The sequence below is a fragment of the Myotis myotis genome, unplaced genomic scaffold (assembly GCF_014108235.1).
Source record: "Myotis myotis isolate mMyoMyo1 unplaced genomic scaffold, mMyoMyo1.p scaffold_m19_p_20, whole genome shotgun sequence".
In the NCBI taxonomy this organism is placed as follows: Eukaryota; Metazoa; Chordata; class Mammalia; order Chiroptera; family Vespertilionidae; genus Myotis; species Myotis myotis.
In genome coordinates this window covers 15,508,810-15,527,784 of record NW_023416325.1, presented here as the reverse complement: position 1 = coordinate 15,527,784, position 18,975 = coordinate 15,508,810, and the positions used below count along the sequence as shown (strand labels likewise).

General features: G+C 40.4%; 1 protein-coding gene across 1 annotated transcript; it reads left to right on the top strand.

The window, feature by feature from the left end:
• The first annotated feature begins 799 nt into the window (after nucleotides 1-799).
• On the top strand, nucleotides 800-18,697 carry PPP1CC (protein phosphatase 1 catalytic subunit gamma). Its single transcript, XM_036353573.1, has 8 exons — nucleotides 800-1,048; nucleotides 11,635-11,766; nucleotides 12,726-12,956; nucleotides 15,138-15,242; nucleotides 15,805-16,028; nucleotides 16,238-16,372; nucleotides 17,333-17,393; nucleotides 18,302-18,697. The coding sequence occupies exons 1-8, from the start codon at nucleotides 994-996 to the stop codon at nucleotides 18,370-18,372; spliced, it is 1,014 nt and encodes a 337-aa protein (XP_036209466.1). The 5' UTR covers nucleotides 800-993; the 3' UTR covers nucleotides 18,373-18,697.
• Nucleotides 18,698-18,975: the final 278 nt, after the last annotated feature.

Sequence of the window (18,975 nt, the reverse complement as noted above, 5' to 3'; positions counted from 1 at the left end):
TCCTGCCTCCAGCTCTGCGCGCGAAATCTGCAAATTCTCCCTTCTCTGCTGGTTCACCTGCGTGCTAGGTAGAATCAGGGTAACCGTCCCCGTGATTATATAACTCCGTGTTCAAGAAAGATAATCTAAACATAAGGGTGATGAAAAACAATTTTAAAGGTGGATTAAAAAATTCCCCCCAATGTAAAAGTTACAGAGCGCGCGCGCACACACACAAAATGTATATATACAAATAGCTATATTCCCACCAATCAGGATGATTAACTGTTAACAGTTTGCTTTATCTGGGAGAGGGCTTTCCCTTCTCCCCAAGTCCCAGCAAATTTGAATCCAAAGTAAGTCAATCTACTTTTTTTTTCCTCCCTCTCCTTCTCCCTCTCCACCTCTATCCTAGGTTTATCTGAAGGAGTCAATTCCAGGAGCCCCTAATTCCCTCGGCGGGCTTCCACAGAGCAGGTTTGCAAACATCTGGCCCCAGTGGACAGTGTCCCGCCGAGGCCGCAATGGACCCTTACACAGCAGCATCTTTTCCTCCAGCCCCAACTCCCGCGTGCAATTTTGCAACTCCCGCTCCCGCCAGGGGGCCTATTTTCCCTGCTCGTTTGGCGGAAGGATCCGTGCGCCGCGCTTTACTCTCAACCGTCTCCGCCCCTGCCCGCGCTCTGACCACGCCCCTTTCGGATCCAGGGCCCGCCCCCTCCCGCGAGTCCTATGGCTCGCAAAGAAGTCCCGGCCGGGCCGCTGCACTCCCCCGCGCGCATCCGTGCGCCGGCCGCGGCTAGCTAAGGAGTCGGCGGCCATTTTGTTCTTCTCGTGGTTCCAGTGGGGAGAGAGGAGGAAGCAGGGAGCGGGGCGGTTGGGGGGACCCGCCGCGGCTGTTGCCACCTCCGCCGCCACCACCGCCTCTGTGCTCGTGGCGTGGGAAAGGAGGCGTGAGTCCCGGGCGCGAGCCGCCGGCGGCGCCGCTGCGGGAGGGTCGGCGGTGGGAAGGCGATGGCGGATATAGATAAACTCAACGTCGACAGCATCATCCAACGGCTGCTGGAAGGTGAAGGGGGCGGCGGGTGGGCTGAGAGGAGGCGGGCGGTTGGGATGAGGGGGGGCGGAGTTGGGAGGCCAGTTGGACCGGCAGCACCGAGGGGAGTGAGCCCGAGAGTTGGCCCTCGGGCCGGGGGCTGCTGCTGGGGGGAGGCCGGCGGGGTCCCGCACTTGGCCCAACGGCCGACCCTCCGGGCGCCGCTCATTCATTGCACTGGGGCGCAGCCTTTCTCCTGGCCGTGAAATTTGAAAACTCTGCTCCCTACCCCCACGTTTCCGGTCCGGTCTCTCGCTCTGCACACGGCGGACCCGTGTTTGGAGGAGAGAAGGTTGGGGGGCCCGAGTCCAACCTGCAGGCGTGTTCCGTACTTGGTGGTACCTACCGGTCCTCTCGGAAAGCGACTTACTGGATGGGCGGTGGGTTCCACCGGGTCGGAGGACGGGCTTCTTCCCTATCGCTCATTTTTTACATTTTTTTGTGTGTGTGAGGCTGGGATGGGGGGGGGCCGTTTCTTGTCCGAACACCCCTCGAGGGGACGCTGGAACCCGCGCCCCCAAATGCTCTCAGTTGTCCTGTCCCGGCGAGGTCTCCGCGCTCTTTTCTGAACTTGCTGCCCGCGAGGCTGACAGTTACGCTCTTTGCAATGTGCTGGGCTCTGTGAAGCGCTGGGCGTACATCTAATAGATTAACAATCACGATGATAAACAGCTTCCTACGTGTGTGTCCAGCTTTTTTTTTTTTTTTTTTTTTTTTGGAAGCACTTTACATAGATTTCACTTAATTCTTCCAGCAGCCCTGCGAGGTAGGTGCCATTATTTTCTGTTTTTCAGAGCAAACACAGAGAGGTGAAGTCACTTGAGCAAGGTCACACAGTTGTGACAGATTTCAGAGCCCGGCAGTGAGGAGCTAAAACTCCTTCAGCTAACCCCGTGTGTGAAGGAAGGAGGTGCCCAGTGGTTACGCCAAGGTTAAAATCAAGCTCCCGTTTTGGCTGACCCAAGGCCGCCTGGCATTTGATTCCTATTGACTGGGGAGACGGAAGAAGTTCGGGTTTTTTACGGGGGACGCGAAAGTGAACTGTCCGCACGTTTCGGATTCCAGAACGGGTCTGTTGCTAACGTCGTCCTCAAAACTTGGGGAGCATTTGAATCCCTTTCTTGATTTGGGCACTGGGTAATGTAGAGTTGATTGGGTCTTAACTTTTTTTTTGCTTTTATATTGTCCTAAAGACTGTTGGACTATAAATGCTGTGAGATGGAGTCAAGAGCATGGTGAACAATTGGACAGACAGCTCTGGTTTTTGCAGATCTTTTGAATTGTCATTAAATTCCTGAAATAGCTTAATCTGTGTGGGGATTTTTCCTTTTATACTTTCTTTTTTTTTTTTTCCTTTTGTACATTCTTGAAAGAAAAGGAAAATCCACTAAATGGGTTCCAGAAATGCTCTTTAATGTTGCTGCCATTTCTGGGTGAAAACCTTGTCCTTCATTCAGTACCTGGCATTTAGTATAAGAAGTAAATATTTCCCATACTAGTTAGTACAATTCTATTTATATGAGGGAGCAGTGGCTCAGAAGTGAATTAAAACAGTGCAATAAGAAAGGAACTTTTTATATCTGCAGGAATGTATGGCTAGATTAAGGTGGGCTTTATTTCACTGAGAAAACAAAATAAATGAAATCTGTGTATTAGAAACAGAATTTTAAGAGAAAGTCTTGCTATTTTTAGTTCTCAGTTGTCCAGAAATTAATATAAAGTAGTGTGTTTTAATGGCTCAGGAATAGGCTAGCTGCACAGTATAGTTTTTTCTCATTGATGTTAAATTGGCAAAGACTGATGATCCATTGAGAATATATATATAAAGTGTTGGTATTAAATTTTGTGGGTTTTGTAATGCTCCAAAAACCTTTTTTCTTAAAAATCTTAAGATTTAAGTATATTTGAAAAAGGAGGCAATGTTAATTTTGTGGCCCTGTTAGAATTTTTTACATGCTCGGGATCGTCTTTTAAGGGGGTGGACTGTACCCGCTAGTTGAGAAGTAGCTCGGTGATGGTACTAAAAGGACAGCTCAAAAGTGAAGTCTTATTTTTTTTAGAAAGCATGTTGGTTTAGATCTTTAGTCAGTACAGCTTTGCAATTCTTTTTTACCTTGTGAGTAGTTTTTCTTTAAGCAAAGTATCACTTTTGCAACCCATCTTGGAAGTTTTTGTCCAGGCTCTGCCTTGATGATAAAACCTAAAGGTTGTTACTCCTTCGTATAACTAATATTAGGTTATTTAACTGCACAGTAAAACTTGGGCAATTTAGAGAGAAAATAAGCCAGCTGTTGATTTGGTCTGATATTCCTACTGTGTTGGAGAAAAGTACAATTTGGTTATACTTTGTAGGCGACCTTGCTCAGGGAGCTAGCACTTTTCTCACAGAGCTGGAGGTTGTGACTTATTTTCACGTCCAGATTTGCAAGAAGCTTCTTTGCTCTGAAGCTGGCTATTTCGCACTGCAAGATTGTGCCCGGCTCTGCATAATTGCTTGGCTTGCTTTAGTGATTTAAATATGACCTTTGCCCTGGCCCTGGGAAAACCTTTACTAATTTGATTCTCTGATGTGTAAGAGTTCATCTGAAAATACTCTGAAACTCTAAAATTGTTTAACTTATATATTTAGCTTTTTGGTGTAATATGAAACATGTTTATATTCTAATGCTAAAGACAGCGCTCCTGGTCCTGAAGATAATAAAGGACAAACATAATAGGGGAAAAAAACGTTTTTAAAATGCTGACCAAGAAAAACAAAAGTAATCTTTCCTAATGACACTTCTGCAGTTATTTTTTTCTTTACATGCCAGATAATTTTAGTGATTAGAGGTTTTACTTGGGATCAATTATCATAGGGCATTTTTGTTGATAAAGATTAAAGTTGTTATTAATTCCCTAACTTAGAATAAGTCTGGTATGAGCCCCCTCCTCTTCCCTCCAGCATGTCACTTGTATGCCGCATCCTTTTCTTGGAGTTGAGACAGAAAGCTCTGTTGGAGACATGAGCTGAGCTTATGCCAGTCCTTAACCACAGCATAGAAAAGATTACTTGTGCCCCCTTGCCTGAAAGTAGCAGGAGGACAGGCGTTCCTTCTCGAGCTGGGGAAATGGAGGTGCTGCTGGGCCTTGATTAGTAGCCTATCTGGCGGCAGAGGTTGGTGAGATCGTTTTATGTCTCAACCTGTTCTGCATAAGCAGGTGCCATTCAGTCCATTTGAGTAGATGAGGATTACTGATCTTGAAGCAGAGAAATGATTGGTACTATATGGATTTGATCATTTCACTTAATTTACAACTGAGGCTAGGAGTAGACCTTAAAGATTGAAATGTTAAGGAGATAATATTCTGATGTGAATTGATTTGTAGATGAGGAAACTGGAAAGTCGCCATTCAGTCCATTTGAGTAGATGAGGATTACTGATCTTGAAGCAGAGAAATGATTGGTACTATATGGATTTGATCATTTCACTTAATTTACAACTGAGGCTAGGAGTAGACCTTAAAGATTGAAATGTTAAGGAGATAATATTCTGATGTGAATTGATTTGTAGATGAGGAAACTGGAAAGTCTTAGTATTATTCAGGAAGACTAAGGAATGATTCCATTTGTGTGGAGTTCGTAGAATCCTGGGGCAAATTTTTAAGGATCAGACCCTATATCCAAAGCATGTAAGAACAGATGATTTCCTTAGGAGTCTTGATGATTTATCTGTAATCTCCAATTTCTCCACTACTCTAGGGTTTAGTGGCATCGTCTCGTATAGAGGGGAGTGGGTATCACTGATATTAAAGTTTATGAAAATGAAAACCACTCCTAAAATTTTACTCTATTCAGATGTTGAGTATAATCCATGGTTGTTGTTTTTATCAAAATGGGTTTTTAGACTGTGGAAAGTTAAACATTTTTCAGTAAATTGGCTTCACTCTAGGTCTAGAATATTCAAGGTTAATTGAGAGCAGTGGACAGTGTTTTGCAGCTATATTCTGACAGTCTGCCTTGAGAAAATTGGTTTAACCTTTAATGGCCCAAAGTATAACATTAGCCTCTAAGAAAGTGGGAGGGTGGGGGGGGGATTAAAACAATTAAGATGGTCAGAAAGTCTTCCTGCTGGTGATTGCAATGAAGCCAAATGATTCTTGATAAGAAAGAACTCATCAGTTTGTGGGAAAGTTTTAGTATTCACTATTTTTGTTTGTTTGGGTTTGAGGTCTAATTTTTCTAAATCTGTCCAATATTGCAAGGCCATTCTGTCACTGAAATGAATGTGTGTCATATTCTTAAGATTACTACCTGCGTTAACAGGATTATTGTAAAACAGCAAAATCTTTTGGTTTATTTTTATATTGGTTGTGCCATTCTTAGATTTTAAAACTTCATTATAATTCAGCTAGTGCCTTTTTTTGGTTTATGGTATTCCTTTAATAATGACCTTTCAAAAACAGTTAAGGAGCCTTTAATTGAGGGACAAAAGAATACTTTTTCATTTTCCATAATGTCAAAGTTACCTTAAATTTCCTTCCATAGTTTTTATCTCTGCTTTGCTTATTGCCGTCAGAAAAGTTAGTGTTGCTTGAGAGAGAAAGCTGTCATTGCAGATAGTCACCAATAACATTTTATTATTTCAGGATTTTATCAGTTTGCTTTCAATAAAATTGCTGGGAAGTTTATGATATGCCAGATAAATAAGTTTGTACAGAACAACCTTTGCTGTTAACATTCATAATGCATTTTTCTGAATCACCATTTCTAGCAAGATAAAGAAAAGCTTTTACTCAAAAGTCATATGTGAAAGGTCTAAGGTGAATATTTTAATGTATTGATGACCAGCCTATATATGTTCACATGTCTACTAGTCTTATTTCCTTGCAATAGCTGGTACCTGGATTTATGAGAAACTCTCTCTGGAGAATGGAATTTTTATTGGTTGGAATATTTTGGATTCTATTGACAGCAGTTGAAATAATTTGATATGAACCATTTGAACTGCTACTTGGGAAGTTTTCCTGAGGTGACAACCCTTGAATTTCCCACCTGAGGGTCTTCTATTTATGTAGGTTTCTCTTATGTGCAGAGCATAGTGAGGGCTTTAAACCTCCAAGTGAGTATTGACTGATGTTTAATGAGCAGTGCTGTACTGTTTGTATTTTTCTTTACAGCTCACAGAGAAAATAGTCAGCCTTTGTCTTTAATACCGTTTTTAATGGTAATAAAATGTTGTCCTTAAGATGACCTTTTACTTTTATAATCTTTATGGAGGGGATAGTTCTAGTTAGAGCACTTACAACAATCTCAAGGTACCCACTTTGTCTTATTTTCTGTGCCCTCCATTAATGTAAGGTTCTTGAGAAAAAGGACAAGTTTCTTGTGTAGCCTGTTGTTATCATAAATACCTACTGATAATCTTAACAGATTGCATGATTAAATTTATTTATACACACACACTCACTCACTCACTCTCTAGAGGCCCAGTGCACGAAATTTGTGCGGGGGGGTGGGGGAGACGCGGGAGGAAGGCATGGAGTGTGTCCCTCAGCCCAGTCTTCACCCTCTCCAATCTGGAACCCCTCGATGGATGTCTGACTGCCCATTTAGGCCCAATCCCACAATCCAGGACTGCTGGCTCCAAACCACTTGCCTGCCTGATTGCCCCTAACCGCTTCTGCCTGCCAGCCTGATCGATGCCTAACTGCTCCCCTGCCAGCCCGGTTGCCCCCAACTGCCCTCCCCTGCAGGCCATCTTGTGTCCACATGGGGGCAGCCATCTTTGACCACATGGGGGCAGCCATCTTTGACCACATGGGGGCGGCCATCTTGTGTGTTGGAGTGATGGTCAATTTGCATATTACCTCTTTATTATTAGACTAGAGGCCTGGTGCACAAAAATTTGTGCACTGAGGGGGGGGTCCCCTCAGCCCGGTCTGTGCCCTCTCGCAGTTTGGGACCCCTCAGGGGATGGCCACCTGCTGGCTTAGGCCCGCTCCCGGGGGGTGGGAGGGATTGGGCCTAAGCTGGCAGGCAGTCAGACATCCCCCGGGAGCCCTCGGGGGATGTCCACTTGCCAGTGGGTAGCAGGCCTAAGCTGCAGTCGGACATCCTTAGTGCTGCTGAGGAGATGGGAGAGGCTCCCACCACCACCGCTGTACTGGCAGCTGTCAACCTGGCTTGTGGCTGAGCAGAGCTCCCCCTGTGGGAGCACACAGACCACCAGGGAGCAACTCTTGCATTGAGCATCTGCCCCCTGGTGGTCACTGTGTGTCATAGTGACCAGTCATTCCCAGTCATTCTGCTATTAGGGTCAATTTGCTTATTACCCTTTTATTATATAGGAGTGCCTGGCCAGCCTGGGTGAGGGGCTGATGGCTGTTTGCAGGCTGGCCACAGCCCCCGGCCACCCAGGCTCCCAGTGGAGGCTGGCTGTAAGCAGGTATCTGGGATTTATTTGTGTTCTGTAATTGAAACTTTGTTGCCTTTAGCGGAGGCCACAGCCAGCTCAGAGCAGGCGGGAAGCTTGGCTTTCTCCATCACCCAGGCAACCAAGTCTCCTACTTGTTCCAGCTCCGTAGCTGCCAGCTGCCATCTTGGTTGGATTAATTTGCATATGGTTGCTCTGAATGGCTGGTTGGCGTGGCTTAGGGTATAGTGAAGGTATGGTCAATTAGCATCTTCATCTTTTATTGTGTAGGTAGGATATATATATAAAATTGTTTATTTATTTATTTATTTATTTTACAGAGAAGAAGGGAGAGGGAGAGTTAGAAACATCGATCAGCTGCCTCCTGCACACCCCCTACTGGGGATGTGCCCGCAACCAAGGTACATGCCCTTGACTGGAATTGAACCTGGGACCCTTGAGTCTGCAGGCCGACGCTCTAGCCACTGAGCCAGACTGGTTAGGGCTTAAATTCTTATTTAATTCCTCATGTATAAGGGTGCATTATGATTTTATATCCCATATCAATTTTTTCTTAGGAAGCCATGACTGTATTGGGGTTTGCCCTATAAAAATTCCTTTGGTTTGGAAGTTTAATGAAGACCAAGTTCTTCCTGGGAAGGGTGGTATGGTGGAAGCATACCTAGACCTAGAGTTGATCTGGCCTAGTGTCCTTACAAGCTCTGGCTTTGGAGCAAGTCTCCTGTAATATGGAGGTGACTGTCTAACCTTATAGAATTGTTGAGGATTAACTGGCAATGTAAAGTCCCTTAGTGCAGTATCCAGCACATGGGAAGTGCTTGGCAGATGTTAGCCACAACTAATATATAGTTCTATTTGATGGACATTGAAAATAGGGAAGTAGATATTTATGCTATTGGCTGATATGGCCATTTTTAAGAAGTATATACAGTGTTCATTTGGACTACCAAAACCCATTTTGAGATCTTTATCTTCTATTAGACATTTGTCTTCAACTTGAAATTTAAGAGTAATCCTGTCTTTTTACAAATAGGGAAATAACTCCAGTAAAGCCTTATAGGAAATATGTATGTAGTCTGGAGTGTATGTTTGATTTTAATGCCACAAGTCAATAGTACTTAGGATTTATACACACTTAATTTATGCAACAGATATTGAGTACCTGCCATGAACTGGCCATGAGCGTGTACTCTGAAGAGCAAGTGGTGTGTTCTTGGGGTGTGCATTCTATCCTGGGTCCAGGTGAAGAGGTAGAAGTGAACTTGCAATTACAATACAAAGTACAGTGTGTGCTGGGTCTGACTGGCTGTGGAGCATTTCAGAGAAGGAAAAGCAGGCTTGTGAGGAGAGGAGAGGTTTGAAGGATGAACAGGTATTTGCCAGTTGGTAGAAGATGGTTTGGGTGGAATTTCTGTCGTTTTACTCCTTGAGCTAATTGTAGGGGATTTAAAAAGCTTGGGGCCTTGTTGCTTTTAATGATCAATGTTCTTCAAATATAAAATATACTGAGTTCTAGCAAAATTCCACATTAAGAATAATTTTTCATTGTTAGCAGTATTTCTCTTTACTAAAAGTCTGTGCAGTCCCACTCAGGACAGACAGAATAAGAGAAAACTACCATAAACCACATCTAAAGGTGATAAGCCTCCAAAACCAGTAAAGTTCATGTTCGCAACATTGAATACGATGACATTGATTTACTATGATAGCATTTATATAAAAAGTATAGCCTGAATTCTATATAGGTGTAAGTCAATTTTTACATAGACTCCTGAAAAATAGAGTGGGCTCTTCATTCACAAATGTGGGGCTCTGCTGAAAACGATTCAGGTTGAAACCAGAAGCTTCTAGGAGTCCCCTCCACGCCAAAAATAAAATTTTCTGCTGGGCAGTCTGCCCAAGTTTCTGGCTGACTTGTGGTAAAATCACTAATGAATGGGGTTTTCTGGCCAGTGAATCAAGGAACACATCATCTTTCCACCGGGAGTGTTTCTTGAATTCTCTAATATGTGTGTGTTTAGGGAGAGAGAAAAATTGCTATGGAAAAATCACTTTTTGTTGCTCAGTTGCTGTTGTGTTATATATGCATTTGTTTTGTGTCTTCCCTCAAAGGTTATTACTATGTTTTTCCTTTAATTGCTTCTTGTTTCATAATTTGATCAAGAGACTGGCTAGTCATTTAGTTCAGTTACATATTTTGGGGTTTAAAGTAGTGATTTAGCCAAAGCTATAGAACCAATACAGAAACTTGGGGCTCCTGGCTCCAAATCCAGCGCTCTTATTTTCTTTTTGTGTGTTTCAAGAATTTGATCCTTTCTTATTCATTATCTTTCTTTTTTTTTTTTAATTAAATCTTTATTGTTCAGATTATTACAGTTGTTCCTCTTTTTTCCCCCCATAGCTCTCCTCCACCCAGTTCCTACCCCTCCCACTGTCCTCATCCATAGGTGTACGATTTTTGTCCAGTCTCTTCCTGCACCCCCACACCCCTTTCCCCCCAAGAATTGTCAGTCCACTCCCTTTCTATGCCCCTGGTTCTATTATATTCACCAGTTTACTCTGTTCATCAGATTTTTTATTCACTTGGTTTTTAGATTCACTTGTTGATAGATATGTATTTGCTGTTCATAATTTTTATTTTTACCTTTTTCTTCTTCCTCTTCTTAAAGAATACCTTTCAGCATTTCATATAATACTGGTTTGGTTCATTATCTTTCATTGAAAGAAAAAATTACACTCCTACACAGTTTAATTCTGCTCAAAACTTGTTTCTTCAGAAAATTTCGGGGTTTCGGTGACTATTCAGGCCGTAGGATGGCTTCGCCTCTAGGACAATGTTTCTCAAACGTGGACACAGCCCTTTATAATGAGAAAAAATTCTCAACAAATGTCAGGGGTTTTGTACTTGTAATTTTGATCACTCTGTAATGTTACTTAGGTATTACAGAACAAAGCTAGATACAAACCTGTTAAACCTGTTGCTCTTATTCAGCTATTAAGCCAAATGATTTTGTAATTTGAATAGGAATAAAACCTCCAAAACCAATAAAATTTAAGTTAGCAACATTGATTTAATCTGATGGATTTTGTGGTTTTGCTAATACTAAATCACTTTTTATTGGCTTTAGTGGTAGAAAGGTACAGGCTTGCATTCTATATTTAGTCTGGTCCTGTGTTTTTGCTTCATTTCTAATGCTAATGCAAAGAATGCCTGCTTTATTTCCTACTACTACTTACCGGCCGATAAAATGAACCATTACTGGCCAGAGGAGAGAGCTTGTGCTTCGTTTTGATAGTGAGTAGACCTCAGAGTGCTCTGATATGGGTACTTGTGAGTTTGGATGCCTGGTGCTGTGCTATGATTTCTTTCTCCCTTTGCTCATGTTTTTTCTGTTCAAATTACCTGGAAACCTTTCTCACAGCACAAGCAGACATCCTTTGCCCTGTAGAGGCATTATTGTATTTAAAAATTCAGAAATTGCACTGCCAAATATGTTTAACAAGCCTACATTGTGTTTTATTGAAGTGAAAACACTTAAAAATTTTCATGGATAAATCTGGGGCCCGCAGAAATACCCATGGTCCTCTTAAAAACACTGATTTGGAGGGGGATGGAGGTCTGAGCAATTCCAATCTTGCATTTTAAAACGGAGTTCTTAGAAACATCTCAGTAATGGGACAATCTCTGAAATCTGCTGTACAAATACTAATTCATTTATAAGGCTGGAGAAGAGGAGACAGGAGCAAAATGAGCTGGTCTGGTGGGCGGGCTATAGGTGAACAAGGCTGATTGTGTGGTTTGGATGCAGAACTGAGGCCTCAAGCCACAGGGAGTCTGAATTCAGCAGGTAGTAAAAGAGAGACCTTTCTAACCATACTCTCACACACAGTATCCTGAACAAGTCTTAACTTTGTATAGAAGGTGGCACTGAATCATCTCTGAAATCCTGGCTGAGATTTAGGATTCTAATTAGGCATTAAAACCATGTTCTTTATAAATGTCCTGAAAATAAAGCCAGTCAACAAGCTAGTTAAACTCTTATTTTACCTCCTTCTTACCTAAAGTTTGTATCTTTTGAGATATTTTTAACTTTTACATGAAATTGTATTTTGACTTTGATTAACTGGAGTTTTTCTCCCCTACAGTAAGAGGGTCCAAGCCTGGTAAGAATGTCCAGCTACAGGAGAATGAAATCAGAGGACTGTGCTTAAAATCTCGAGAGATCTTTCTCAGCCAGCCTATCCTACTAGAACTTGAAGCACCACTCAAAATATGTGGTAAGTCTTGGAACACTAACATGGTTATGTGATTGAGATTGATTAACTGAGGCAAAGATATATACTAGTAGATTACCTTATATTAGCCAGCATAATCATTTGCTATTTATGAATAACCTGGAACTACTTAAAATTAAATTAAGTAATTACAGCTCTAGAATCAATACTTCTAATGGGCTTAGTTTACTTAGATGTGCTTCATATTTTCTAAAAATTATTTTGCTGAAAGAATTATAAACATTGAAAAAGGGAAGGAATGAAACAGAAGGGAGAGCTAAGAAAAGGTCTGAACTATATGAATATATAGGAATTACATTTAAGCTTAAAGTAGAATTGGTTATGCCTAAAAATAGACCTCCCTTGGTGCCGCTTTATAGTTCTACTTTTTTTCCTACATGATAGAAGCAGATAATCTGTGTAAGAACTAAACTTTGAGTAATGTTATATTCTTGTAGCATATTTGACTACATTGATAAAGCAAGTAAATGCTCTTTAGCATTGTCTATGAGGGGGGAGTTGAAAGCTGAATGCATTGAAGGGTGGACTGAGTGTGTATCTTTGTTCACATGAGGCCAGAGCTCACTGGAAGTGCAGTGGTTCTGCTGACACAGTATGGGGAGACTCAACTGTCAGAGATCTGGTATTGATCAGGGACCTGAAAGGAAAACAGTGTTACTTGGCAAGAAGGCCTGCCTAGGCATTCGTAATCTTTCCACAAAATTAATTAATTAGTTGAGTTTTGTGTGGAATTCTGGACATACACATACACTTAAATGTTTTATTAAGCTTAATTGAACTAATAAGGTAGAAGATTGGAAATTAGTGTTAGCTATCAAATTTTAACTGTCCTTATTAGAGGCATTGCCACTGTACAATGAATGTTTAAAGAATGTCTTCCCAAAACTTTGTTAATGCACTACAAGTATAAAGACACTGTGTAACAAAACCCTTGCTTCTAGGTGATATCCATGGGCAATACTATGATTTGCTTCGACTCTTTGAGTACGGTGGTTTCCCGCCAGAAAGCAACTACCTGTTTCTTGGGGACTATGTGGACAGGGGGAAGCAGTCACTGGAGACTATCTGCCTCTTACTGGCATACAAAATCAAATATCCCGAGAATTTTTTTCTTCTCAGAGGAAACCACGAATGTGCCAGCATCAATAGAATTTACGGATTTTATGATGAATGTAAGTACTTCTGTATCGAAGTAAGGGTTACCGAAATTGAGTTACTTGGTCATAAACTGATATAGTTTTGTTGATACAATCTCTCATTTCCTATTTCATCAACTTTTTTTTATCTTAGTATTTTCTTTTGGGGGCGGGGGCAGGGTAGATGGATATTCACAGCTAACTTAAGAAAGGATTCCTGCCCTAATGGGTTTGGCTCAGTGGGAAGAGCGTCGGCCTGTAGACTAAAGGGATCCTAGGTTGGATTCCAGTCAGGGGCACATGCCTGGGTTGCGGGCTTGGTCCTCAGTAGGAGGCGTGCAGGAGGCAGCCAATCAATTATTCCAGTGGTTCTCAACCTTCCTAATGCCATGACCCTTTAGTACAGTTCCTCATGTTATGGTGACCCCCAACCATAAAATTATTTTCGTTGCTACTTCATAACTAATTTTGCTACTGTTATGAATCGTAATGTAAATATCTGATATGCAGGATATATTTTTATTGTTACAAATTGAACATAATTAAAGCATAGTGATTAATCACAAAAACAATATGTAATTATATAGGTGTTTTCTGATGGTCTTAGGCGACCCCTGTGAAAGAGTTGTTTGACCCGCAAAGGGGTCGTGACCCACAGGTTGAGAACCGCTGAATTATTCTTTCTCATCATTGATGTTTCTGTTTTCCTTCCTCTCTGAAATCTATAAAAAATATTTTTCTTAAAAAGGATTCCTTTTACACAACTGTTATCTCAGCGAGTACTTTGAAGTTTTCATTGAAGTTCAAATCCAGGTGATCTCTTTGTTGTGACATATATCCTAGTGTGAGAATATTAGCTACATCACTTTCAGTTTCTATTTAATGCAAAGGCCTTTAAAAATGATTTAGAAGGTCAGCATTGGTTTGGTCATTAAGAAGACTCAATTATTGATCTTGTATTCAAGCTGCCCCCATCCCATTAGGCAGGTATATTTTGCCACCTAGTCTTGTGGACATAAAAGTGTCCTTGGCATAAATGGCTTTCATTTGATGGTTTGTAGACTTTTAAAACAATTATTGATATTTTATTAAATTTTTACTGTAAATTTTATTAAGGTGATGTTTTATTCAAATGTAGATTTCTCATGAAGCAATTTAAAAACTGCGGCCTTAAGTGATAGATTTATTTCCCAAGTATAACCAGCACTCTGTACTATTTTCTTTCTATCCTTATGACTGTGGTACTGGTAAGGCTGAGGTATTTGTTGTTGGATAAAATGTGAATTGTGTGTTTCCCTTTCTGATATCTTTTATTTTTCTATTTTTTATTGATTTCAGAGAGAAAGGGAGAGAGAGATAGAAACATCAATGATGAGAGAGAATCATTGATTGGCTGCCTCCTGCACATCCCCCACTGGGTCGAGCTGGCAAACTGGTCATATGCCCTGACTGAGAACCAAACCATGATCTCCTGGTTCATAGATCAATGTTCAACCACTGAGCCACGCTGGTCGGGCTGAGCTTTCTGATATGTAATAATAGGAAACTGCATTAGGGATTCTGGCTCAGAATCCCAGGATTTGAAGGCCTGCAGAGATGTTGGCAATTACCCAAGCTAAACCTTTCTGGAGCCAGATGTTCCTAGTGGTCTGAAGTGGCCTTGGACAATGGGGGTCAGGGGATGTAGAGAAGTAGAAGAGAAAGCAGGGGCTCAGGACTTAGTTAAGATGCTCAGAGACAACATGAGGGGAAAATCCTAATTTTTTATAGAGCAGCCAACAACGATAGCAAAGAAACTTGCAGGAGATGCTGGAATGTGTTGCATGACTAAGGAATCAAGGAGCAAAGCAGACTTCAGAAAGAAAGAGAATTGTTGGCACTGGCAAATGCAGCATATGGGCAAAGGGAAGATCTAAGGGAGCCCTGGGTGGTCATTCAAAGAGGGCTGCCTAATCCTGTCCAAGGGATTTTTAAAAAATTTATATTTTTATTGATTTTAGGGAGGACGGGAGAGGGAAAGAGAGATAGAAACTTCAGCGATGAGAGAGAATCATTGGTCAGCTGCCTCCTGCATGCCCCACACGGGATCAAGCCCGAAACCCAGGCATGTGCCCTGACCATGAATTAAACCATGACCTCCTGGTTTATAGGTCGACGCTCAACCACAGTCATGCTGGCCATGCATCAGTCTCTTTAACCATCCTAAAATTTTCACAGGTAAAAGAAGATATAACATTAAACTATGGAAAACTTTCACAGACTGCTTTAACTGTTTACCGATAGCAGCCATCGTGGATGAGAAAATATTTTGCTGTCATGGAGGTATGTGGGCTGATTTTAATTCCAAATGGAACTGTGGGGTTTTTTATCCCTTCTAAATGGTATATTTTGACATTTTTGAGTTATCATTGGGATGACTTCTTCTGTCAGATAACTCTTATTGATCATTAATCCACTTTGGCACATCCAGGATTATTTGGATAGAAGTCTGAAGTAAGCAATTTATTTGTTACAGGGAATTCTAGATTCTATAACAGTTTGATTTGAAAACAAAACAGAACATATTTTTAAATATAAAATGCACAGCAGTTAACATGCTGGACCATAGATCTAGAATACCGAAAATGTCAATAGACTTTCCCTGGGTAGTTTTTTATCCTTTCAAAAGAGGATTTTAATTTCATACATGTTTTAGTATATGGAACTGTTTCCATATACTGTGCCCACAGATTAGTGCTTAGAATAAATTCCAGTGCTAATTCAGTTTTGTTTTTGTTTTTTTTTACCCAAAGCTTAGTAAGAAAACAAATCCATAGATTTAATTTAAGACTTCGCCATTAAGTCTCTCTGAAGTGGTTTTCTTTAAGTTTTTCTTATTTAATAGGTTTATCACCAGATCTTCAATCTATGGAGCAGATTCGGCGAATTATGCGACCAACTGATGTACCAGATCAAGGTCTTCTTTGTGATCTTTTGTGGTCTGACCCCGATAAAGATGTCTTAGGCTGGGGTGAAAATGACAGAGGAGTGTCCTTCACATTTGGTGCAGAAGTGGTTGCAAAATTTCTCCATAAGCATGATTTGGATCTTATATGTAGAGCCCATCAGGTATTGATTTTGAATTTTACATGTACACTTAAGAGCATGTGTGTGAGCACAGATTCTCCTTGTTGATTTTGGTGGGTAGGTATTGCTTGTTTATACAAAATGTCTCTGGAAGTTGACCTGCAGCATATTAGGCTCAACGGGAAACTAAGAGTGGTTTTACTCAACTAAAATTTGCACCTCCTTAACACTGAAAACATTTTTTCTCCAAGGTGGTTGAAGATGGATATGAATTTTTTGCAAAGAGGCAGTTGGTCACTCTGTTTTCTGCACCCAATTATTGTGGAGAGTTTGACAATGCAGGTGCCATGATGAGTGTGGACGAAACACTAATGTGCTCTTTTCAGGTAGAGGATGTTTTCAACATTGTTTCCTTTTATTATGTCTGAGAGAGGAAGAAATTGCTTTAATAAGTAAACCCCCTTTTAAGGGAAACATTATCATAGAACCTTTCCCCTAATTTCCAATTTAACTGTTTTTGCATTATTTAAATAGGTTTTAGAGAAGCACAAAAACCAATACATTAGCTCTTTATGCTGGTGTCTCCTTTACTATAAATCTAACTATAATGTTAGTATGTTCAGTTTAAATTGAATCACCACTTGCATGTGAGAATAGTGCTAACTCCATGTGCCAGATGTGCTGTGATTACTCAGTTCTCCCACCACTTTTCTGAGTGTAAATTTTCTCCAGTATAATTTCTACTAAACCTCTGTTGATTCACCATGACATCATTTGGCCTTCACTCAGCACAAAAGCATCATTTAAACAAAGTAAAGTCTGTTTCTCTGTCTCTTTCTCCTTCACTTAAGTCAAACTTGTACCACTTCAAGCCAGCCCAGTCTTAAATATAAATAGAGCCACTGAAGTCACGTGCAGTTAAATGGAATAAAACAAAATTTTTTGCACCAATTATCAGGGGGAACTTGCAGCTCCTAGAGATTATGAGAGGATCCCCTCAGAGTTTGAGAAACAACATTCTTACAGCATTTTCTCTCCTTATGTCAGAAGGGATAGCGTAACGATTCTACGAGGTGTAACTTGAGAAAATTGTCAGGTTTTTTTCCAGAGGCAAAATAATTTGTCTGGATTACATCTTTTATCTATTCATCATAACATTTATTACGGAAATGTTTATTTGTCATCTTGGTTCATGTTAATAAGCTATTGGGACTTTTGAGGTTGTTGGGGCAGTTTCAAAGTCAAAACCTTTTGAATAAAAGATTTGAATGGCATTTAAGAGATCTTAAGAAGATATGGTTTTGAATATATTTCCTAAAATGCTCTTGTCTTTTGAATCTTTGCAGATTTTAAAGCCTGCAGAGAAAAAGAAGCCGAGTGCCACAAGACCCGTAACACCTCCAAGGGGTATGATCACAAAGCAAGCAAAGAAATAGATACCATTTTGACACTGCCTAGTTCGGACTTGTAACATATAGTATATAACCTTCATTTTTAAAACTGTAATGTGTATTGGTCAGCTTGCTCAAATAGTGTGTTTGTGGGGCCCTCCCTTCCATTTTTTCAGTTAATGAATAGCATTTGCTGGTTATAACAGCAAATGAAAGACTTTACTCCCAAGAAAAAATGTTTTGTTTTTTAATTCTCTCTTCCTTTTGAGAACAAGTTTAATGATGGTGTTAAAGCTGTGCACCCCCCCAGACAGTTTATCCTGTCTAAGGGGTAACTGTACAATTGACTTTCTTTTTTCAATTCAGTAAAACCCATGAATAATGTAAATGCTCGTTTTCTTTAGGATATAAAGAGAGCCCTAGGGTGCTCAGTCTGTACATGTTATTGTCATAAAATGCATACTGTTGATACAAATCACTGTGAACATTTTTTTTTTTTTTTTAGGAATTTGTTTCAAAGGGATTGCTTATTTCTCTCATTGTCATGTCATGTACGAACTGGTTTTTATAGTTATCAACATTAGGAGTAACTTTCAACCTTGCCAGCATCACTGGTATAATGTATATTTAATTAAAGCACACTTTCCTCTACCTTATACTTAAAATGACAATTAAAGCCATTATTTTAAATGTTTGTGACTCTTTCCTAAAGCCAAAGTTTCTGTTGAAGTATGTATTGACACACCCCCAAGTATAAGGAGGTATGGTTTGTGTACCCATGCCACCTTCTTGAGGATTCAAAACCAGGTTTTTGAGTTTGAATAGCAATTAGTAACATAGTGCTGTTTAAGCTATTACTGATTAAAGTTAATAACATTTTGTACAATTTCCATATAGTCTATTCATTAAGTAATCTTTTTACAGTTGCATCAGGCCTGAACTCGTCCATTCAGAAAGCTCCAAATTATAGAAACAATACTGTTCTGTACGACTGAGCAATTATGCTTTCTTTGGCCTACAGTCTTTATTCTGCGGTGAAGTTGAGGCTTATAAGTCAAAACAAAAGAACTAACTTACCTATCCACCAGTTTATACAGAACTTACATTATCTATGACTTTTTTAAACCAAGATCTGTTCAAAAGAAATCTGTTTCAACAGATGACCGTGTACAATACCATGTGATGAAAGTGAATTCAGACTTATTAAATGACGAACTTGTTAAATCCTCTCAGTGTCAATTTATCAGCACAATGCACACAGGAGAACTATTGATGGCATATTGACTAGATGTTAAAGAATAAATTGCTCTGGAAACCACACAGTTTCTATTTGAATTTGTCTTCTTTCAAATAGTCTTGTTTTCCCAAGATGGATTATAATGCATGCTCATGTTCTTTGAGTTCTAACCTGGATGTAGCTAAGTTTCTACAGTGGCGTGATGAGATTAAACTATCCTCCCATAATATATTTGGGAAGGTGTGGGGTTTGGTGAGCTGTGATTTCATCCGTATTCATAGTTTTCTTTTTGTCTGGGTTCAGTTGGACTTGGCGGTAATTTAGGAGCTACTTTATATTTGTCACATGTGTTGAATGCACA

Coding starts and splice junctions, on each gene's coding strand:
- PPP1CC (XM_036353573.1), top strand. CDS start 994: ATGGCGGATATAGATAAACTCAACGTCGACAGCATCATCCAACGGCTG. Junction 16,029..16,237: donor TTATATGTAGAGCCCATCAG/GTATTGATTTTG, acceptor TTTTTCTCCAAG/GTGGTTGAAGATGGATATGA. Junction 16,373..17,332: donor CACTAATGTGCTCTTTTCAG/GTAGAGGATGTT, acceptor GAATCTTTGCAG/ATTTTAAAGCCTGCAGAGAA.